This window comes from Oncorhynchus masou, chromosome 1 (assembly GCF_036934945.1).
Source record: "Oncorhynchus masou masou isolate Uvic2021 chromosome 1, UVic_Omas_1.1, whole genome shotgun sequence".
NCBI classification, from domain to species: domain Eukaryota; kingdom Metazoa; phylum Chordata; class Actinopteri; order Salmoniformes; family Salmonidae; genus Oncorhynchus; species Oncorhynchus masou.
In genome coordinates this window covers 18902842-18926340 of record NC_088212.1, presented here as the reverse complement: position 1 = coordinate 18926340, position 23499 = coordinate 18902842, and the positions used below count along the sequence as shown (strand labels likewise).

Genomic DNA, 23499 nt, shown 5'->3' with positions numbered 1-23499 from the left:
TGAAAACATCCCCACCACAAAGTGGAAGTCAAAGACAGAGCTGTAGTGATGCATCACCAACAGAATCAAAATACCTTCTTTCGTTTTGCACAGAGGCTCTACTTGTCAATCCCACTACTGGCACCAAAAATCCCCCACATCTTCTTTGACTGAAAAGCGTGAACCCTCATTGGTTTTCTCTGTCCACAATGACAGTGCAACTTGTGTTGCCATCCCCAAGCCACTATTTCAGATGAGAGAAAGAGGTCCATTTGGAGACTGATTTGATCAAAAGAATTTCAAAACCACACACATACAGGGTCTTCGGAAAGTATTCAGACCCCTTGACTTTTTCCACAATTTGTTACGTTACAGCCTTATTCTTAAATTGATTAAATCAGTCTATGCACAATACCCCATAATGACAAAACAAAAACAGGTTTTGGGAAATTTTTGCTAATTAAAAGAATAAATAAATGGAAATATCACATTTACATAAGTACTCAGACCCTTTACTCAGGACTTTGTTTAAGCACCTTTGGCAGCGATGACAGCCTCGATTCTTCTTGGGTATGACGCTACAAGCTTGGAACACCTGTATTTGGGGAGTTTCTCCCATTCTTCTCTGCAGATCCTCTCAAACTGTCAGGCTCTTTTCAGGTCTCTCCAGAGAGGTTAGATCGGGTTCAAGTCCGGGCTCTGGCTGGGCCACTCAAGGACATTCAGAAACTTGCCCCGAAGCCACTCTTGCATTGTCTTGGCTGTGTGCTTAGAGTTATTGTCATGTTGGAAGGTGAACCTTCGCCCCAGTCGGAGGTCCTGAGCGCTCTGGAGCAGGTTTTCATCATGGATTTCTCTGTACTTTGCTCCGTTCATCTTTCCCTAGATCCTGACAAGTCTCCCAGTCCCTGCCGCTGAAAAATATCCCCACAGCATGATTCTGCCACCACCATGCTCCACCATAGGGATGGTGCCAGGTTTCCTCCGGACGTGACGCTTGGCATTCAGGTCTATTTTGGTTTCATCAGACCAGACAATCTTGTTGAGAGTCTTTAGGTGCCTTTTGGTAAACTCCAAGCAGGCTGTCATGTGCCATTTCACTGAGAAGTGGCTTCCGTCTGGCCACTCTACCGTAAAGGCTTGATTGGTAGAGTCCTGCAGAGATGGTTGTCCTTCTGGAAGGTTCTCCCCATCTCCACAGAGGAACTCTAGAGCTCTGTCAGAGTGACTATTGGGTTCTTGGTCACCTCCCTGACCAAGGCCCTTCTCCCCCGATTGCTCAGTTTAGGCGGGCGGCCAGCTCTAGGAATAATCTTGGTGGTTCCAAACTTCTTCCATTTAAGAATGATGGAGGCCACTGTGTTCTTGGGGATATTCAATGCTGCAGACATGTTTTGGTACCCTTCTCCAGTTCTGTACCTCGACACTATCCTGTCTCGGAGCTCTACGGACAATTCCTTTGACCTCATGGCTTGTTTTTGGCTCTGACATGCACTGTCAACTGTGGGACCTTATATGTGTGCAGGTGTGTGCCTTTCCAAATCATGTCCAATCAATTGAATTTACCACAGGTGGAATCTCAAGGATAATTAATGGAAACAGGATGCACCTGTGCTCAATTTCAAGTCTCATAGCAAAAGGTCTTAATACTTATGTAAATAAGGTATTTCTGTTTTTGTTTTTTTTATACATAAAAATCTGTTTTCGTTTTGTCATTATGGGGTATTGAGTGTAGATTGCTAAAAATATATATTTAATACATTTTAGAATTAGGCTATAACGTAACAAAATGTAGAAAAAGTCAAGGGGTTGGAATACTTTCCGAAGGTACTGTGTACTGTAAGCAAGAGGAGTAACCGGCTAAGAGGGAAACTCAAATTAGGAGCAAATTGACAAAAATATACGGACATCTCTGGTGGAGCTTTGCCAAGCAAAGACTCAAGAAGCTGTGCTCCCCTGTAGTACACCAACTACTAACTTACCATCTGCTAGTTATTGTACCATTGGCATTCCTGTGTTTGTAAGCCTTACCATGATACTGTTAAGTTCCATGTTCTTTATCTGTTGTCTGTATCATCTTAGGAAGTATTACTGTGATGTTTTATTTATATTGGAGAAAGGGAGGAATTTATCAAACACGGTTTACTGTATATATTTGTATGTTTCAAATCCCTTCTATCTCCACAGAAAAGCTTTCGTTTCTTAAACTGTATTTACCCATACATTCCAAAACAGGTCAGCATTGGAAAATATGCTAAAATTAGTCAAATTCTGAATTCATCATTGAAGTGATTATTTTTGACAGGCTACATGTACTTTAAAATGACAGAAAAACAATAAAATCACAATGGGTAAATCAGTTTCAGTTTTGTGCTGAAATAGATTCATTACATTTATTTACTTTACCTCTTATTAGGGTTACGTACACAAAAAAGCAGATATTTTATATATATTATTAACACAATTTCAAATGGATATCTGATATTTTGTTGAAGGCAACAGCAGGAGAATAGCTTGGGGTCTTTCGGTTACAATTTTGCCATTTATCCATTGCACCGCTGTCTGCCCCTGTTCACCTGAGTTTAAGAAACAATCAGAATTCTATTAAACACAATGAAAACATGTACACGTATTCATATCACATACAAAAAGATAGCATAAATCATGATCTTTTTTAGGTGTCCATTTGTTCCAAATGAGCACCATACAAGTACTATGGGTGTGAATTTATCTAGTGGCATTTAAGATTGTTCAGCCAGACTACACACCATGTATACACCATCAATAACCAGGTTTCCATCCAACCTTTTTATGCGAGTAAAGTACATGTTGGATAAGAAAGGTGACAACAGGCCTGATGCAAATTTGTAGGTAAACTTCACAAATGTCGACAAAACAAAATACAGGGTTATTATCAGGTGGGTTATTATAAGGTGGGTTATTATCAGGTGGGTTATTATAAGGTGGGTTATTATCAGGTGGGTTATTATAAGGTGGGTTATTATCAGGTGGGTTATTATCAGGTTTATTATCAGGTGGGTTATTATCAGGTGGGTTATTATCAGGTGGGTTATTATCAGGTGGGTTATTATAAGGTGGGTTATTATCAGGTGGGTTATTATCAGGTGGGTTATTATCAGGTGGGTTATTATAAGGTGGGTTATTATCAGGTGGGTTATTATCAGGTGGGTTATTATAAGGTGGGTTATTATCAGGTGGGTTATTATCAGGTGGGTTATTATAAGGTGGGTTATTATAAGGTGGGTTATTATCAGGTGGGTTATTATCAGGTGGGTTATTATAAGGTGGGTTATTATCAGGTGGGTTATTATCAGGTGGGTTATTATAAGGTGGGTTATTATAAGGTGGGTTATTATCAGGTGGGTTATTATCAGGTGGGTTATTATCAGGTGGGTTATTATCAGGTGGGTTATTTTTGTGTCTGTAAAATGTATTATGTGAGAAATGGCGGTGAAAATGCCTTTATGCATAAATATTGCTATAATAACCATCATATCAAAGTAAACTTGGAGTCACGTGATGACATGTTGTGTGGTCCTCCCACTAGACTGGTTGGGAAAGCATGCAGTTAATTAGGCTACAGATGAATGATGATGAACTTCACAGGGTGGTGAAAGTGCACGGTGATGAGCTTGATGCTCCTTTCCAATAAATATTGAGGGTCTTATTCTGGTGACATGATGATCAAAGCTTGGCTGCCGTTTGACAAATCAAAATGATCTCACTCTTTTGTCCATGATAGGCTAGCCCACCTGCACTGTATATCTGCGAGTTGTTGGCTAGCACGCAAATGATTCCACCTGAATGAGCACATTCGCTATATATATAAAAAAAAATGTGTTAAAACCATCAGTAAAGTTGAAAATCCGACAGAAACCCATTTAACATGTTTTTTATTTTATTTAAATTCGGTAAATGGGAATTTAACAGCAAAAGTCATTTTTTTGAGCATACCTCATCACGCACAGCCTTTTATCCGCACCAAGTCAATTTGATGGAAACACATCTCAGGTGGGAAAATGCACACATTGTTTTTATGCTAATTTTAGAATATTAGCATGAAAATCTGTCGCCAATTTGGATGAAAATACAAATGAAATGACTCAGGAAAAACACAGGTGTATTTCTAATTCAGTCAAACACCAATAATACAAAGAAAGAAATTCAAGGGTACAAGAATAAACACCGGGTGGTAATGTTAAATACAAAAAAAGCTTTTACCTGACTTTCAAATTGCACATAGTTAGGCTTTTAAAGACGACACTGACCTAAAAACTAACCTTTGGTTTAATTAGGGAAAGAAAAAAGAACATTCCCCTTCGTACAGTATGCCGTACATTCAAAGGATAGCAATGAGAATCTTTATTAGAATACTGACAAAAAGGCCCATGGTTCAATCCATTCAATGAATGTTACATTTTTTAAATATATGGGTTTTCCCATCCTATTGATAATGTGCATTTGAAATGCCAGTGAGTAGTGGCTGTTCCCTCTGATCACAGCAATGTCAACCGCTACATGGAACCAGACCATTCTTTCCGCCTGCCTGTAGTGTCAGGTGGGTGTGGTTTGTACCTTTGATCATTTTCTATTGGTTCTATTGGAACAGGCAAGCTCAAATACAGTATTTGAAATGATCCGAGATAGTATTTGAACCCAGGCCTGCTTGGAACATCCTAAACATGTCCAATCACAGCATGTAGTACATGTGCAGTGGCAGGGTGAATCTCTGCTGTGCCTGGTTACAGTGAGTGAGTAGCACTAACTAGCCCTAACCCTGAGAATAAGACAGGCTTTAGTCTTAGCTTTATTGGCTCACCTGATTACAACAGAAAGTAGGATGCACTGGAGAAGATGCTGGCCCTAGGATCCACACGTCTACTTCTCTAGTCTCTCTCGTATGGGACAACTACATAGATGTCTTGTTTAAGGCGTCAGGCAGCTTAGCTCAGACCTGGAGTTTAACTGGGGGCTGTGCCGTCCATCGTGGCCAGCAGGTGGGAAATCTTGGCCCTCTGGGACGGAGTGATGGTCTGGCTCATGTGGATGATGCAGTCCATGGTCAACTCAGGATTGGCCTGCACCAGGCTAGAATAGCAAACACAGTATACACAACAGGATTACTGGTAGTTGCCAGTAATATACAAAGAGTACATTCAAGTGCATGCACGCGCACGCGTGTGTGTGTGTGTGTACCTGCGGATGTGTTTTAAGGCGTGGTCCCTCTTCAGGTACTTGATGTTCTCTCTGATGGCTGATCGTGTGCCGTCCTCTTTGGTCAAATGTTTCTCCAGCCAATCCACCACCGCTTTGTTGTTGTCCCAAAGGTACGCCTGGAAATGAGGCACAGAATCTCACTCTAAAACACTTCTCCACACAATGGATTGTAGTGAAATAGATTGTGTTTCCCACGCAGTAACCCAACATCTTAAACATTGGATCAAAAATAACTCCTTATGGTCAGAGGGTGACAATTAGGACATGTTCCAGACAGGGCATACATGTTTCAGACAGGGCTACTACACTATAATAGCATAACACCACTTGTATGACATGAACAGAGACATTAAGTTGTGACGTCCATACCTGGACTGTTCCCTCAGTCTCCACAAACCAGCGGCGCAACATGGACTGGATGTGTCCGTCACTCAGCTCTGGGTTGGCCTGCAGGACCTCACACTTCACCACGCCCTCCAGCAGGAGGCGCCGCAGACGCCAGTAGAAGAAGCTCCGCACGTTCTTCCAGTCCAGGATGTCCTGCATGTGACCACCGGGTTACACAGACCACCCCCGGGTTACACAGACAATAGAGTGAGAGGGAGGGACACTAATGCCCCTGTCCCATTGCAGGTACAGAGAATAGGACTGGCCACGACACATGCATCTCCTGCCAGCCCACGTGCTCCACTTGTAATTTCCTTCAACTTTATTTTGCTTTGCAGTGTTGGCTCTTGGACCTTCTCTTGTTTGATTGACTATCAAAACACAGAAAGTGTTGTTGAAAATACAGAGAGGAAAGTTGATTCTTACCGTGATGGCGCCCTTCTCCTGCATCCTACCAGGAGTGTCGTGGAGGTCCACAAACTGCACTGCCACCTGGTGGTAAATGGGCAGTAGGAACTCCTCTCTGGCACTCAGCTTGGCCTCCAGCTCCCGCCGCTGTTTGTCCGTCAGCTCGGGTGTACCTGGTCAGTCAAAAGGATTTATCAGCCAGTGTCTCCAATGGAAAGCAGAACATGTTTGTTTCTTATTGGACAAATCCAGGTAGTCTTATCCTGCTTCAGTCTGATTATTTTTGTTTGGTGCCTAATGACCACGTTGTTTTTTTTAATAGTTGACATACTCCTTTTACTCTAAACATGCCAAAACTTCAACTTCAACAATATAATGCTAATGAAAAAAAACAACATAATGCCTATTGTAGATATGGGTGAAACTACAGGTACTGTTGTAAGACTTTACCAAGCTTTTCAGCCAGAACGGCGTATATTGAGTCGATTCGGCGCATGGTCTTCAACAGGTCTTTCCTGCGATACTTAATCTCAACAGTGCCCTCTGCCTCGAGCACACCACCCCTGGACAGGGAGAGTGAGAGACAGATACAGACAGAGAGAGAGAGAAGAGGAGAGGGGGAGAGGGAAGATAAGGGGAGGGTAAAGATGAAGAGAGAGAGAGAAAGAGAGAGAGTAAGAGAGCAACTCATTCACAATGCAGGGAAGCTTCTCTCCTGTGTAAATGTAAAAAGGCCCACCTGCTCTCCTTGTCTGCGTAGAGCTCCATGCACAGAGGGTTGATGGTGGGGTCGATCACTACCCAGGATCCCCCTCTCAGCTCGGCGTGCGGCGGGATGTAGATCAACACGGGCTGGCGAAACTCCCGTAGGCCATCCACGATGTAGGCACCGAACTTCAGCACCTGGTCGTACATGTCTAAGAGAGAGAGAAACGGACTTGCACTTGTGGTTTTATTTTATTCTATAAATGTTGAGAGAAACGGATGCGCAGTTATGGTTTTATTTTATTCTATAAATGCTGGGGTGTTTTAGTGGCAGTTATTGTTCCAGTCAGTACCAGACCTGGGTTCAAATACTATTTGAATTTTTTAAATATTTTGAGCTTTACTTTAATCAGCCAGATGGGCATTCTTTGCACTTTTCTAGACTTTTCTATTGGTTCCCTTAAAACAGGCAAGCTCAATCAGGCACAGATACAGTATTTGAAATTATTTTATGTTGTATTTGAACCCAGGTCTGCCAGTCTGTACCTTTCATTCCCCCGGAGAAGCCTCTCCAGTTGGCGAACACCATTAGAGGCAGCCGCTCGCGGTTGAAGTCACGGATGGCCTGGGCCGTCTTAAAGGCTGAGTCCGGGAACCACACCTGGCCAGCCTGTTGCACCAGCTGAGAGGAACGCACAGAGGGATATTACACTCTGGTGTAGCTGTCATTTCAGTCTGCGTTACCTTGTCAGATCATGTATTTATTTTCTAAAATGATCGAAGGCATCAAAACTTTATTAATGACGGCTTACTAACAGGTCCACTTGGCATATGACACAAGCAGGTCCATTACGTAATCATTAAAGGACACAACATGCACTAGGTGTACAAAACAGAGGGTTGTGCGGACAGTACATCACTGAGGCTGAGCTCCCTGCCATCCAGGACCTCTATATCAGGCGGTTTAAAAAGAAGGCCTGGAAAATCGTCAAAGATTCCAACCACCCAAGCCATAGACAATTTTCTCTGCTGCCGCATGAAAAGCGGTACCGGTCTATCAAGTCTGACACCAACAGGCTCTTGAACAGCTTCTATCCCCAAGCAATATGACTGATAAAAATGTATCTTTATTGATCTTTTAACTCAATCTTTGCACTGTCTCTGTGCACACTCACAGAGCCTCTAAACACTCGGACACCCACTCACATACAAGCTGCTGCTACTGTGTTTATCTTCTATCCTGTTGCCTAGTCACCTTACCCCTATACATATCTACCTCATCACTCCAGTATCCCTGTCACCTTACCCCTATACATATCTACCTCCATCACTCCAGTATCCCTGCACATGTAAATATGGTATTTTTAAATATTTCCTGTATATAGTGTGCTTACTTACTTACTTTATTGTATATTTCATATTTCCTATTCTTATTTCTCGTGTTTTTTTCTAGTGTCTGTTTATTCCATTGTTGGGTTTTGAGTTTGCAAGAAAGGCATTTCACTGTACTTGTGCATGTGACATTAAAACTTGAACACCTTCCTAACATTGAGTTGCACCACCTTTTGCCCTCAAAACAGCCTCAATTATTTTTGGGTATGGACTACAATGTGTAGAAAGCATTACACAGGGATGCTGACCCATATTGACGCCAATGCTTCCCACAGTTGTGTCGTGTTGGCAGGGTGTCCTTTGAGTGGTGGACCCTTCTTGATACACATTAGAAACGGTTGAGCATTAAAAACCCAGCAGCGGTGCAGTTCTTGACACACTCAAACCGGTGTGCCTGGCACCTACTACCATACCCCGTTCAAAGACACTTAAATCTTTTGTCTTGCCCATTCACCCTCTGAATTTCACACACACACAACCATGTCTCAATTATCTCAAGGCTTAAAAATCCTTCTTTAACCTGTCTTCTCCCCTTCATCTACACACTGATTGAAGTGGATTTAACAAGTGACATCTACAAGGAATGATAGCTTTCACCTGGTTTCACCTGGTCGGTCTATGTCATGGAAAGAGCAGGTGTTCCTAATGTTCTGTACACTCAGTGTACAATGTGGACACTAAGCCACTCACTCTGGCCTCAGAGTCCAAGTTGGCTGGATCGGCCGGGATAGCCACCTCAACGGTGCGTGTTTCCACTGCGATGACACCAATAGGAATCCCTCCTAACCTGTGATGTTTTTTTGTTACAAGTTAGTTGTTAATTTACGTTCTGAGCACTAACATCTCAGGGGTTCCATATCCTGTAGGTATGATGCTTTACATATTGTCAACATGTATGGACCTTTATAATGTCATATTATAACACTTCAAATGTCTCTCTCTATGTTGCAAACATTTTTTCTACTGACTCAAAATGGCTGGTTTTTTAGTAAAGATTAAAATGCATTAGAATTTCATCATAATGTATTGTACCTGCAGACTTTAAGTTTTACTCGTATGTCTTCTGTAAGCATTTCTATCACAGAATTCTAGGATTACAAGTTGCTATTGTGCGTATGTGCGTACCTGGCTCTGCCTACCACTACTGTCTGGGCCCAAGATCCCAGTACCTCCATGAAGGAGCCATGGTCACAGAATCCACTCTGCCAGGCTCCTTTCACAGCTAAACACACAAACAGAGTTGATTTAGTCGTCCACATTAATATGTAAAGTGTATTGCATTTTTTTAATGCACTTTAAATAGTTTTGGTTCGATTCAAAATACAGTACACTACACCGTGGAATCAAAATGATAGTGATATATCCATGGGGAAATAGAATCTGGGCAGAGTTAAGAGGGTTATGTATTCTGCAGAGTGTGTCTTACTGGGGTGGGGCCTCCCGGCCAGGAGCCAGCGGGGGTCATAGGGAGCCTTGGTGGGGGTGAACTCAATCTCCCTCTCCACTGGGTCCTTGGGTGGGATCATCGGCACCGGAGAGTGCTTGTTCTGAAACCAGAGTAGAACAATGTTCTGAGATCTTCTATCTGGGGGTTGGTCGGCTGAGTTCGACCTCTTACCGGACATCTTTTGCCTGGTCCCACATCTATTTGTGCGGTCTTGCCAACTTGGCATCTCAGAGTATAACTGCTGATCTAGGATTAGTTTTGCCTGTTAGAACATAATGAATACGATTATATGAACAGGGGGGACCTGATCCTAGATCAGCACTACTAATCGGGAAAAGCTTTATGAATATAGACTCAGATCTGGGACCAGGCTAGGATGTTCTTTCTCTTCTTCGTATGTACCTTTGGCATAAAGGAGAGCCACTGCAGGATGGTGAAAACGCCCTCGAAGTCGTCAGGCACCGTGCTGTGTGTCACGCCATTGTTGTGCATGATCTGGACACCTCCCAGCTGGTTGTTGGAGGTGTACACTTCTCGGCCCAGGACCTGCAATGAAAACAGCTCCACTGTCAACGAAACTGAAAAATCACCACATATCCAGTGGATTACATTCATCCGGTTCGGATGCTGCGCAACAGGGAAAGGCGGATACCTAGTCAGTTGTACAACTGAAAACATTCAACTTAATCAGAGAGGTGCGGGGGGCTGCCAAAATCAACATCCACTTCTTTGCGGCCCGGGGAACGTTGGGGCTACTTGCCCAACAATCTAACCACTAGGCTACCTGCCGTCTAAGTGGTTGAAAAGCAGAAGGCATTAATGGTTATTTAAAGTAGGTTTTTTTTAAAGTAATAGTTTCACTATTTATGAAATACGATTCTTCTTAAAGGGGTATTTTAGCTAAAAAACATATTTTGATATATTCCTTGTCAGTCCACTGCTGATATGGTCTCAAATGACCATTATGTTATCCTAATAGTGGACCTGTGTTCACTTCTTGGAAAAGTCTTAGACAGGACAGAGGCATACCTTGTTGAGGGCTCCAGCCCCAGTCAGGATGATGTGGGAGTTCTCCACCTGGATGATCCTCTGCCCCAGACGCACCAGATAGGCCCCGATCCCAATGGCACGGCACGTCACCTGCAGTAACCAGGACATAACATGGCTTTAACATAAGCTATGAGGCATGGTAGGCCTAACCACCTGGGATATCTAACCCCAGACAAAGAGACGTGGGTGTGTGTGCGTGTGCGGTTTGCGTGCGTGTGTGTCTGTTGTGGTGATGTGACGTCTCCTCCTGACCATGCTGATGGTGATGATCTCATCGTAGGCCTGGGATGTCTCCCCGGCGATGGTGCCTGATCCCCTCAGGTTCTCCACCCCCAGTCCCTCCTCGGTCCCTATGATATCAGTGATAACGTACCTGGAGCCCAGTCAATGGGATGGGAGAGAGTGAGAGGAGAGTGAGTCAGCGAATCTCTGGGATAACAACCTGTGTGTGTAAGCTGTGCTATTTGATAAAGGGGTGACTAGCTCCAGGTGAAGGGGGTGTGTCCTACCTGGACTCCCCTCCCTCCTCCACATGGTGGCAGTGGACAGCGTTGGTAGAGCTGATGCGGGTGTAGTCCTGGGGCGTCAGGTACAGATACTTGAAACCCTACAGGTGGACACAATAAAACAAACAGTCATCAGTCCAAAGGAAGAGGGCTCACACAGTGACAGAGACAGGGCATGACTGTGTAGAGGCTGATAGTGATTACATTATGCCCCACCCACCACTGTTCTGATCACAATTCTGTTTGTCAAACCTAGTAGACCATGCCACCAGCACATGTGGAGGGAAGGAATACCGGTAAGTCAGAAAATGAACATGTTTGATTGCCATGACCTCTACTGCAGCAAATTATTTACATTTTGAATGAGTATTTCCAGCGAGTGTTTCCCCCCCCCTTTACCAGCATGGTTATGCCCTTACAAGTTTCAACCCTGCACCCAAAGACCTTTTTAGAATGACTATTGAGTTGAGTGCGTCAATAGCTAAATGGTCTGGCATAGAGTCTACTGGTAAGTAGTGCCTGGTGGTAAGCCACCTTGTAAGGGTCCTGGGGGTTGATCCAGGCCACCTGGAACATGTGTCGTATCTCCTCGGCCAGGCCAATGCGCGCCCCGCTGTTGGCTGAGATGTAGATACGAGGAATGCCCTCGTCCCGGGCCAGCTCCGACGCCCGCAGGAACAGCAGGTCTTCCTGGGGCCCGAACGAGCCAATCATATAGGTGATGTCGTTGCAGATGACGATGATGTCGCGGCTCTCGGGATACTCAGGCGTCTTCATTCGCATCCGGAAGGCTACCATTCCCACCTGGGAGAGAGAGAGAGTGAAGAAGGGTATATGCGATTGCCATGTGGTTTTGGGACAACAGGGGATTTAAAATAAATAGGGTCCTGCTTATCTTTGCTTCAGTTCCTTCCAATCCACTTGAGAATGACGTGTTCTACCTGGTTGTCTCCAGGCAGGCGGTTCATCTGCACCAGTCGGTCCTGCGGGTCCAGCACCAGCTCAGTGCACATCAGCACGTCTTTAGGGTAACTGTCACCCGGACCCCACAGCTTAAAGAGGGCCTACGAGACACATGGGTTAAAAAGAAATACAGTCCGCACAGCTTAAACAGAGGAAGGATCAAGGGTAAAAAACGTTTACAGTGAGAGGTAGAGAGAGAGAGAGGTAAAGAGAGAGAGAGAGAGAGAGAGAGCGGGAACCCACTTGTCGGAACATTTCAGGGAAGTCGTAGACGTAGGTGGTGCCCAGGGTCTGAGCCTGGAAGCGCTTGTACTGCAGCAGGTCCTTGGTGACATAGGGATGGTTGATGAGCATGCCGTGCAAAGGGCCCTGCTTGTCCTCGTATGACTGGAACATGATCTAGAGATCGGAGACGGAGGTCAGCAGCAGCTCATAGCTTTGAATTGATAGAGAAACTTAAAAAGAAAGTTCTTATCAATGATTTGTGAAGCATCTAGTCTTCATGAATGCCCTATGAAACCTTTATTAATTGTAGAATCTATACTCCTGCACTGCTTATTCAACACCATTTCTCTGGCTGTGCAGTGTGTACAAATCTGTGCACACTGAATGTGAGTGGCAATTTCCTGTAGCATCGGTAAGCAAGTGAGCTGATCCGGTTTATAGTGCTCTTCCTGATCTACCTACCTGTCCTGTTGAGGGGTCTGTGACTTCCTTATATAGGCTGATATCCAGGTTGTAGCCTGACTCGTTGGTGAGGAACAGGTGGATGGGGATGGAGGTCCCGGTGGGCGTCAGCCGAATATTGATCTTCAACTCGGCCTGGAGCACCCGGAGCTTCCACAGCCTACTACCGTAACGCATCACCATGGAGTGCACTGACTCCTCAATCTAAAAGGGGGAGAGAGAGGACACAGAGAGGCAACACATACAGTATAGTTCATATACAAGTCAAGCTTTATTTATATAGCACATTTCAGACATGAATGCAATGCGCGTCACAGGAAAAAACAATACAGAAAAACTGAAATATTTACTACACAACAAACATAAGAGGATATAAACAAAATAATAACAATAAAAACTGAAAGACTAAAAAGCACCTGGAGGAAAAAAAAACCTAAAAAGGTGTTTCAAGATCTCTTTTAGATATTTCCACAGTTTGGGCTCCCATCAGGTTCTCTGGCAGGTTATTCCAGAGGCTGGGGGCATAATAACTAATGCCTCTCCATGCCTCTTGGTCCTGGGCTTTGGGATAGTTAAAAGGCCAGTGTCAGAGGACCTGATTGATTTAAAAGCCAATAGAAGAATCTTAAAATGTATTCTAAAACTCACAGGCAGCCAGTGCAGACTTTAAAAGCGGTGTAATGTGTGCTCTCAGTCTGCTGCAGCAGTCTGTATGTTTTGCAGTTGAACAACGGCTTTCTTGAATAGACCAGACAGGAGAGCATTACAGTAGTAAAAGCATGGATGAGACTCTCTATCAGTCTGAGATAGAAACGGCCGCACCTTGGCAATGTTCCTCAGGTGGTAAAAAGCAATGTCAATGTTCCTAATGTGTGATTCGAAATTGAGTTCAGAATCTAAAACAACACCTAGGTGTTTGATCTTTATTGCCTGTGAATTAAAACATGCAGCCAGATTCCCTCTGTGTTTTGGTTCCAATAATAAGTACATCAGTCTTGTCTTGATTTTGCTGGAGGAAGTTGTGAGCCATCCAAGTATTTAAATCATTAATACAGTCTAATGATCTAACTGTGGAGCTAAAATCCTCTGGTGGCACAGAAATGTAAAGTTCTGTATCGTCTGCATAGCAGTTAAAATCAACCCTGTGCTTTCTGATTACGCTGCCAAGGGGTAACATATATAAACTGAACAGTATGCAAAAATCAACCCTGTGCTTTCTGATTACGCTGCCAAGGGGTAACATATATAAACTGAACAGTATGCAAAAATCAACCCTGTGCTTTCTGATTACGCTGCCAAGGGGTAACATATATAAACTGAACAGTATGCAAAAATCAACCCTGTGCTTTCTGATTACGCTGCCAAGGGGTAACATATATAAACTGAACAGTATGCAAAAATCAACCCTGTGCTTTCTGATTACCCTGCCAAGGGGTAACATATATAAACTGAACAGTATGCAAAAATCAACCCTGTGCTTTCTGATTACCCTGCCAAGGGGTAACATATATAAACTGAACAGTATGCAAAAATCAACCCTGTGCTTTCTGATTACGCTGCCAAGGGGTAACATATATAAACTGAACAGTATGCAAAAATCAACCCTGTGCTTTCTGATTACCCTGCCAAGGGGTAACATATATAAACTGAACAGTATGCAAAAATCAACCCTGTGCTTTCTGATTACCCTGCCAAGGGGTAACATATATAAACTGAACAGTATGCAAAAATCAACCCTGTGCTTTCTGATTACGCTGCCAAGGGGTAACATATATAAACTGAACAGTATGCAAAAATCAACCCTGTGCTTTCTGATTACGCTGCCAAGGGGTAACATATATAAACTGAACAGTATGCAAAAATCAACCCTGTGCTTTCTGATTACGCTGCCAAGGGGTAACATATATAAACTGAACAGTATGCAAAAATCAACCCTGTGCTTTCTGATTACGCTGCCAAGGGGTAACATATATAAACTGAACAGTATGCAAAAATCAACCCTGTGCTTTCTGATTACCCTGCCAAGGGGTAACATATATAAACTGAACAGTATGCAAAAATCAACCCTGTGCTTTCTGATTACGCTGCCAAGGGGTAACATATATAAACTGAACAGTATGCAAAAATCAACCCTGTGCTTTCTGATTACCCTGCCAAGGGGTAACATATATAAACTGAACAGTATGCAAAAATCAACCCTGTGCTTTCTGATTACGCTGCCAAGGGGTAACATATATAAACTGAACAGTATGCAAAAATCAACCCTGTGGAACTCCAAAAGGGCGGGGAAAAAAAACTCTTGCCCTAAATACACCACATGATCAAAAGTATGTGGACAGCTGCTCATCAAACATCTCAATCCAAAATCATGGGCATTAACATGGAGTTGGTCCCCCCTTTGCTGCTATAACAGCCTCCACTCTTCAGGGTAGGCTTTGCACTATATGTTGGAACATTGCTGCAGGGAATTGCTTCCATTCAGCCACAAGAGCATTAGTGAGGTCGGGCGATTACACTTGGCTCGCAGTCGGCGTTCCAATTCATCCCAAAGGTCTACAAAGGGGTTGAGGTCAGGGCTCTGTGCAGGCCAGTCAAGTTCATCCACACCGATCTCAACAAACCATTTATGTTTGGACCTCGCTTTGTGCACAGGGGAATTTTCATACTGAAACAGGAAAGGGCCTTCCCCAAACTGTTGCCACAAAGTTGGAAGCACAGAATCGTCTAGAATGTCATTGTATGCTTTAGCGTTGCGATTTCCCTTCACTGTAACTAAGGGGTGTAGCCCGAACCATGAAAAACAGCCCCAGACCATTCATTATTCCTCCTTCACCAAACTTTACAGTTGGCACTATGCATTGGGGTAGGTAGAGTTCTCCTGGCATCGGCCAAACCCAGATTCGTCCGTCAAACTGACAGCTGGTGAAGCGTGATTCATCACGCCAGAGAACGCATTTCCACTGCTCCAGTCCAATGGCAGAGAGCTTTACACTACTCCAGCTCACGCTTGGCATTGTGCATGGTGATCTTAGGCTTGTGTGTGGCTGCTCAGCCATGGAAACCCATTTCATGAAGCTTCCGACAAACAGTTATTGTGCTGAAATTGCTTCCAGAGGCAGTTTGGAACTCGGTATTGAGTGTTGCAACGAGGAAAGACGATTTTTACAGCACTCAGTGGTCCCGTTCTGTGAGCTTTTGTGGCCTACCACTTTGCAATTGAGCCATTGTTGCTCCTAGATGTTTCCACTTCACAATAACAGCACTTACAGTTGACCGGGGAAGCTCTAGCAGGGCAGAAATTTGACAAACTAACTTGTTGGAAAGGTGGCTGCCTATGACGTTGCCATGTTGAAAAAGTCACTGGGCTCTTCAGTAAGGCCATTCTAATACCAATGTTTATCTATGGAGATTGCATGGCTGTGTGCTCAATGTTATACACGTCAGCAACGGGTGTGGCTGAAATAGCTGATTTCCACTAATTTGAATGGGGGTGTCCACATACTTTTGTATATATGGTGTAGGTCCTAAACCAATTTAGAACTAGACCAAAGAGTCCAACCCACCTCGAAAAAGCAGCACTTAAATCCAACAGTACAAGGACAGAGAGCTGTTTGGCATCTGTGTTGGCTCTAAGATCATTTACCACTTTAACTAAGGCCACCATCATGTAAGATCATTCCCTTCTTAATTCATGAAACCACACAATCCTTAGTTGTATGTTTTTGCTCATAGGCCTGGAGAGGTGTGCTCTTTTCTGTCCAATAAGTTCATTTCTGGGCAATATGTGTGTTCATTTAAAGGACCTGTTTTGGCCCTGGAGCACCCCCAGAGGTAAAAGTTTTGCATAGCCCCTTTAAAGATGGAATATTACGAAAAGTGTTGTCGTCAATCACTGAGCTAAGCACTGTCTGGAGGAGCCGGCAGTGCAGATAGGAGGCACACTGACCTTGGAGGGGTCCATGATGACGGTGGGGACAAAGTTGAGGAAGATGTGGTTGCAGTCAGTGCGCACATTATTGTTGCTGAAGGCTACCTCCAGCTCGTCCATGGCCTCCAGGAGAAGACGCTCGCCCTCATTCTGCAGGTACTCAAAGGATGCTTCCTGGAGGAGAGAGAGAGGAGCAAGAGCTAAGAAATAAAAACATTATTCTTAGCAAGACAATCTATTTATCTTAAATATAAGAGAACAAAAACAGTACATGTATTTTTAAAGGGATTTGTATTTCATTTAACCTTTATTTAACTAGGCAAGTCAGTTAAGAAAAACATATTATTTACAATCATACTGGCCACAGAGATAAAAATGGTATCCATGAGTTCATCTGACTCTGGGGAAGTAGATAAAGGGCCTCATTCCCAAAGTTTCCCTTTAACTTTGTGTGGCGTTGACTCCACCCCCCTGTACCTTTGTGATGAGGTCAGAGTGGCGGATGATGGCTCGGATGAAGAAGCGGTAATCGGTGACCTCGGCACCCTCCTGCACACGGGCGGCGCCCAGGTACAGGTGCATCTTGTGGTTGGCACAGGGCACGGCTGTCAGGTCAAAGTTACGCATGCGGTTCAGCTCCAGCTGGAAGGCCAGAGCAGGCTCCAGGTTCCTGTAGATACGGTCCTCCTGGAACTGGGAGAGAGTGAGGAAGTGGGGGGTGTTGAGAGAGAGATAGTTTACTAGTGTTTTAAAGTTGTTCATGTATAACAAATGTCCAGTTACTGTGAGAACTATTTTGTGTAAATATGTTGTTGTTTTTTTACCCCGTCTCTGGCTCTGAAAGTGAAGAACTTGGGAAATTCCCTCTGGTAAAAATCAGAGAGAAAAATGTTATCAATCAAACCGAAGAAAAGGGTCAGAAACAGGGAGACTATTATTGTCAAATAAGAAAGGATTGTTTTAATTTTCCATTACAAAAATCTTTATACATGACCCTGCTTTTATTAGCCATAGTTTAATGTAAGTTCATGTTAATAAGTTACTTGTACATTAATCATAAGTTACTGAACCATTTTTGCAACCTTTATTTTAGCAGGCAGTCCCATTGATACCAACATGCACACAATTCACAAAATACAGTTGGGGAAATCTGTAGATTGTAAGGAACTAAAAGCTGATTTATTCCGAGGAGACCGAAGAGATTACCAGAGTTAGCCATTCCTGAGACCAGGCATGTTAACAAGTACGTCTGAAGGTTATTAATGATGTTAGGTACGGCGGGAGTTTTTGTAAAATAGCTTTATAAATAAAAAGAGAACAATGACTCAACCTATGTGACTTTCCAACAGTAAAGAATGCAGTGAACAGAACATGTCGCCTTGTAATAAAACGAAGAGCGCTATGTCTAACTGCATCTAATGGCTTTAAAACCTTTTACAGCAGTGGGCTAAATCACACAGAGTGTCTCTTGGTAGTCTTAAACAAATCTACTTTGAAACAAAAGTATACACTTCACACACATGGTTATGGTCTTAAAAAAAGACACCTGTACCATGTCAGATATACAGTTGAAATGTATTACATTTTGAGTTTGCATCCCAATATTACACTTTTTTGCAATTTTATAACTAACTTCATGCAATTCTACTAATTTTGCCATGGGGTGGAGACAAAATGAGCAGTTATACAGCACATTTCCTGCAATTCTACACATTTTGCCATAGGGTGGTGTCAAATGTTTGCAGTTTTTAATATGATAACAGATGATCAATGGGTTTCCAACCTGGTCGGTAATTTGACCAGGCTTACTACAAGTTTAGATAGCTGGCCACTAGACTAACTTAACAATAAAAAAAACGAATATCTGACATGGGCTAAATGAGTGACTGCTGATGCACAACCACATTTCTGAAATTGCAATTTGTGTATTCTATTATTCTAACTTTCAACAGTTGAGACCCCTGACTGAGTTCCTAAAAAAAAACATTATAGCCTATGGCGATAATGTCACCATAGGCTATGACCGGTAGGAACGTTAATTGAATGATCTGCTTTCTACTGTTTAGCGAGAAGCAAGACCTATTTCTAAAGAAGAAACCCATTTGTATTCCCAGCTTCTGAAATAACTCATCAACATGCTTTTTAAGAGACAGCTTATTGTCTATCCAGATACCCAGATATTTGTATGCAGGAACATGATCAATGGAGGCACCATCCAAGGTACATACTTGTATACTTTCAAAAATCTTTTGGCAAGCAATCCAAGTACAGTCAGTCTGAACATCTCGGCGTTGGTTTGGAGTTGATAGCGTAGACGGTGAAAGAGGACATAGGTCTAGAATTTATTTTACCATTCTAGTCTATGGCTCTTTATCCATTAAAATGCATTGGTATTCGGCTCTGTTTACGGCTCTGTTTAAGATGCTCAATGAGGGGACATAAGAGAGCTATTTGCTGATATTACATAGCTAATTTTCATCACTCTAAACTCCGACAATCAGCTTGTGATTGGTAGCAGATATTTTTGTTACGATTTCAGACTTGAATAGCAGGGAAGTAGACCAAGATGTCATACCCTCTAACTTTTCGTCTAACTTGTTGGGAAAGTGGTCAAAATGTCAGTTGTTTATAAAAAGTTTGAGAAAATGTTGTTGATGCGGTTACTTAAACACCTGTAACGTTTGATCAGTACCAGATAATTATGTTCTGATTTCAGATTTGAATAGCAGGGAAGTTGACCGAGATGTCATACCCTCTAACCTTTCGTCTAACTTGTTGAGGAAGTGGTCAAAGGAGCTGATTTGTGTCAAAAGTTGCATTCACAGCGAATGGAATGTTGGAAGTCATGATGTTACAATGGAAGCTTTAGAATGTTGAAGAAATAGTGTGAAAGTGGATGAAGTTCAATACGTTTTATGAGTATGATTAGTATAGGAAATTGTATAAAATCACGCTATTCAAGACCAGTCTACTTTTAAAGTTTGAATTGCGTTTCTAGCTTAAACTGTATAAGAGGAGCAGCATTGTAAAGAATAACTAGAAGTCAGAAATGAGTGGTACAATATTAAAAGTGTGGCTGCTTTTGCAAGCCACACTTATTAATAGTAAGAGATGACGGAGTACTACTCACCATTTTATTCAACAACAACAAAGGGAATTTCAAATGTAGCCTCGTATGACCATTCTGATCTCCATGCTTCCATTCTGTTTCGCTACATGGATTCCGTGCAACAGAATGGAAGCTTGGGAGATCAGGATGATCGTACGAGGCTATTTCAAATGTAGAAGCATCTTACCCTCTGTGCGACTAAAAACGTGATCCTTCGGATGCCGTGCTCAAAGAGTAAAACTTTCTGGAATAACAAATTATCATATCAAGTATCATCCTAGTGCAGAAATCATAGGACACTGGGATAATAGTGAAGGGGTGAACCCCTTTAAGATTCCCCCCTGAGTGAAATCCATAATGTTACTGAGAGAGTTTGGGGGGGTGAACAGTGCTGCTGACCTTAGACTGGGCGAAGGCAGCGAAGGATGTGACCAAGGCATGGTCATTCTCTGTGTCTGCCGACTTGATGGACACATTGATGATATGGATGGGGTTCTCCCTCATGTTCTGCAGGTGCGCAGGGGAAATAATCAATCACAGCTTAGTGAGAAATCTCAGCCTTCCCCCTCATATACCAAATGATCCTCTTAAAGATACACTATGAGATGTACAGTTAATTAACATAGATGGTAACAAAATAATATAAATGTCTTATATTATGAACATACATATCATTAGTATTAGGCAAACAGTATATATTTTCTGTCTGATATTTTGGTCCATTTAGGGGATCCCTTGGGGGCGGCTCGCAAACACCACCAGAGTCAAAAGGTCTGTAAAGCCTGTGTAACACGATCCCATCACATGGTCACCTTGCAGTTGTCCTCCTCGTAGAGGCTGGGGCAGGCCTCGGAGAACAGCGGGCTCTCCAGGAGCGGGTCAGCAAAGCTGGAGATGACCTCGTCAAAGTTCCTGCACACACAGCCAGCGGATGGACACACTGGTCAGGTCAGGGCAAGGCGTAGTATTACCCTATATTACCCAGCCTACATATTTCTACCATGCAAACCTGACACTCAAGAGTTGTTCTCTGTGTTATTTCACCTTTTGAAGTCTTCAAAACATTGGAAGGCCACCATGGCCCCCATGCGCTGACAGGGGGGAGAGAGTGCCCCTTCTAGGAAGAGCTCGCTACCCTGCCGCCTCATCTCAAACTGCCCTGTGCTGTTCACCGGCATCGCCACCCTGAAGGGAGGGAGGATACACTGGTGACTCCTGGGTAGGTTTGGGGTGGGCACAGAGAGTAATGTTCAGTTAAGGTTGGGGGTTGCTTTTCTTCAGCACTAGGCATGGTGAACAACCATTGACACAAATGAGTGTAGGTGTTGGTGATCAAGTTTACATCATGATGCCAATAGCATACTGTACCTGTTGTCTTTCCATAAAGCATAAGAGACAGCAATATCTTTGTTCACAAGACACTTTTTTTCTTTGATAATACGTTTCATAATATGAACTGATTGACTGATTGGCTGATTGTGTTTGATTGGAAATGGTGGGGCAGATTACTACAGTGGCCTATGAGGGGCAAATCAGCCTCTGGTAGAATACAGATTCCCCTTTTTGTCACAAAGGAATCACACAAGGTTTTAAAAGGCACAATGCATACTGTAGGTCAGACAAATTAAATGTGCCTCCCAAAAGTGAATTATCTCTATGAAAGTTAAGACAAACAATACACAACATTAGAAAGTCATTTGGCAGAGGTTTACAGTTTTAAAAAGAGGGGGGAAAGCCATGCATTGCTAGGAGACATACACAGACAGAGCCAGACACCGTGTGGCAGGATGCCTGGAAGGAGGAGCTGTAATCTACCTGTTCAGAGTAGGGCTGCTCCCTCTGAAATCAGACAATTGGCAGGTGAATGTTTGCAGTGGATGATCCACCTGAAAGCTCTTCCTTTACCTCTTGCATTCTTATTAGTTTCAAAGCACTTTATGACATACTCTAGCTTTGCACACATTAATAATCATCATGAAAAAAAGCAGCTTATGGGTAATTGTATTCCTGTACTGTGTGTGATTGAGATCCATTGTGATCTTTCAGGTTGCATTCATGAAACCAGACTTATAACATAATAAGAGAGCAGAGAGAAAAGTTAAGCCTCTGCAATCAGGCCCGACTTTCAGTGAAATAGAATTTGCAACACTCTGTAAGAAAAAAAAATGTTTTAAACAATAACAATGACTGAAGTCCTTTTCCTGGTTTGTGGAATCGGAGAGTTGCCATCTTGAAAGCAATCTGATATAACAGCAGTTAATCCCAATACTTTACCTCGGTCTGACTATTTGCCCCAAAGTGGCGGTGGGAAAACAACGAAGCTAAGGAGGGTTGGTCCTGGTCGGTCCCTGGATGGGAGACCAGATGCTGCTGGAAGTGGTGTTGGAGGGCCAGTAGGGTGCACCCTTCCTCTGGTCTAAAAAAATCTGCCCCAGGGCAGTGATTGGGGAAATTGCCCTGTGTAGGGTGCCGTCTTTCAGATGGGATGTAAAATGGGTGTCCTGACACTCTGTGGTCACTAAAGAGTCCATGGCACTTATTGTAAGAGTAGGGGTGTTAACCCTGGTGTCCTGGCTAAATTCCCATTATGGCCCTCATACCATCACGGTCACCTAATCATCCCCAGCTTACAATTGGCTCATTCAACCCCCCTCCTCTCCCCTGTAACTATTCCCCAGGTTGTTGCTGTAAATGAGAATGTGTTTTCAGCCAACTTACCTAGTAAAATAAGGGTAAAAAAATAAATAATTGGGGGGGGGGGGGGTAGAGGAAGGACAGAGAGGGTGTACTGCTGTGCCCAAATGGAAGCAGCACACAGACTGTACTATGAACAGGGGTTACAGGATTTATTAGTGCTCTCAGTATAGGGACTGAACATCGATTGGCTCATTCGTTAACAAAGATACACCCCCCCCCCCCCCCCCAAAAAAAAAAAAAAAAAAAAATCAACCAGATACAATAGATTTCCAGTCACATTGCTTAACATAATTAAAGCCTTACGTGGTGAATAGTGAATTAACTACAAACAACTTTTCTTTTGACACAGTTATCATAATGGCAGAGTTGTAACTTTGTGTTGTAAACCAACTGTCATTTCTATGTCTATTTTCGAATCCCCGAGTTTATGGCAAATTGCACCCACCCTGTTCCTTCTATCTCAACTCACAATACTTCTTACTGGTCACTTTTTGGCACAAGGGGAGACCTGGCAGATATGGATGCCTTGTACCTGGCAGATATGGATGCCTTGTACCTGGCAGCTATGGAAGCCTTGTACCTGGCAGCTATGGAAGCCTTGTACCTGGCAGATATGGATGCCTTGTACCTGGCAGCTATGGATGCCTTGTACCTGGCAGCTATGGATGCCTTGTACCTGGCAGCTATGGAAGCCTTGTACCTGGCAGCTATGGAAGCCTTGTACCTGGCAGCTATGGAAGCCTTTTATTGTATGTTGCAATGGTCAAAATTATGTGAATTCCATAGATGGGAGATAGGGTAGAGAGTTTGGTGTAGAGCTGCTTTATGATGCTGGCAGAGAACTGGTGTCTGCCGTTGGCTGGGTACCTGTTGGGGTGGGACGACGGCAACATGAACTGGAAGTCTACAGCACACGTCCCGTCCTGCAACTGGCGATGCTGGAGGCTGTTCAGCTCATAAGCAATGTAGCCCCTGCGTACGTACACCTATAGGGAGGGGACAG

General features: G+C 43.3%; 1 protein-coding gene across 4 annotated transcripts in view; it reads right to left on the bottom strand.

The window, feature by feature from the left end:
* Nucleotides 1-3014: 3014 nt before the first annotated feature.
* The window catches only part of LOC135524912 (acetyl-CoA carboxylase 2-like), a 52691-nt gene continuing 32206 nt past the window's right edge, over nt 3015-23499 (bottom strand). The window contains exons 27-53 of one of the 4 annotated variants that reach the window (XM_064952901.1): nt 23364-23482; nt 21615-21638; nt 20844-20984; nt 20612-20711; nt 20199-20306; nt 19987-20043; nt 17515-17556; nt 17168-17383; nt 16709-16864; nt 12763-12966; nt 12319-12474; nt 12054-12176; nt 11647-11916; nt 11116-11213; nt 10859-10979; nt 10586-10696; nt 9959-10102; nt 9536-9656; nt 9235-9331; nt 8800-8896; nt 7264-7399; nt 6752-6929; nt 6463-6575; nt 6031-6185; nt 5587-5757; nt 5197-5333; nt 3015-5088 (exon numbers count right to left, since the gene is read on the bottom strand). In XM_064952901.1, the coding sequence (XP_064808973.1) occupies nt 4962-5088; nt 5197-5333; nt 5587-5757; nt 6031-6185; nt 6463-6575; nt 6752-6929; nt 7264-7399; nt 8800-8896; nt 9235-9331; nt 9536-9656; nt 9959-10102; nt 10586-10696; nt 10859-10979; nt 11116-11213; nt 11647-11916; nt 12054-12176; nt 12319-12474; nt 12763-12966; nt 16709-16864; nt 17168-17383; nt 17515-17556; nt 19987-20043; nt 20199-20306; nt 20612-20711; nt 20844-20984; nt 21615-21638; nt 23364-23482 (3522 nt within the window). In that variant the 3' untranslated portion in view covers nt 3015-4961. Of the gene's footprint in view, nt 5089-5196; nt 5334-5586; nt 5758-6030; nt 6186-6462; nt 6576-6751; nt 6930-7263; nt 8897-9234; nt 9332-9535; nt 9657-9958; nt 10103-10585; nt 10697-10858; nt 10980-11115; nt 11214-11646; nt 11917-12053; nt 12177-12318; nt 12475-12762; nt 12967-16708; nt 16865-17167; nt 17384-17514; nt 17557-19986; nt 20044-20198; nt 20307-20611; nt 20712-20843; nt 20985-21614; nt 21639-23363; nt 23483-23499 lie in introns of those variants that run through there. The other 3 variants (XM_064952777.1, XM_064952800.1, XM_064952843.1) reach the window with 3 other exon arrangements.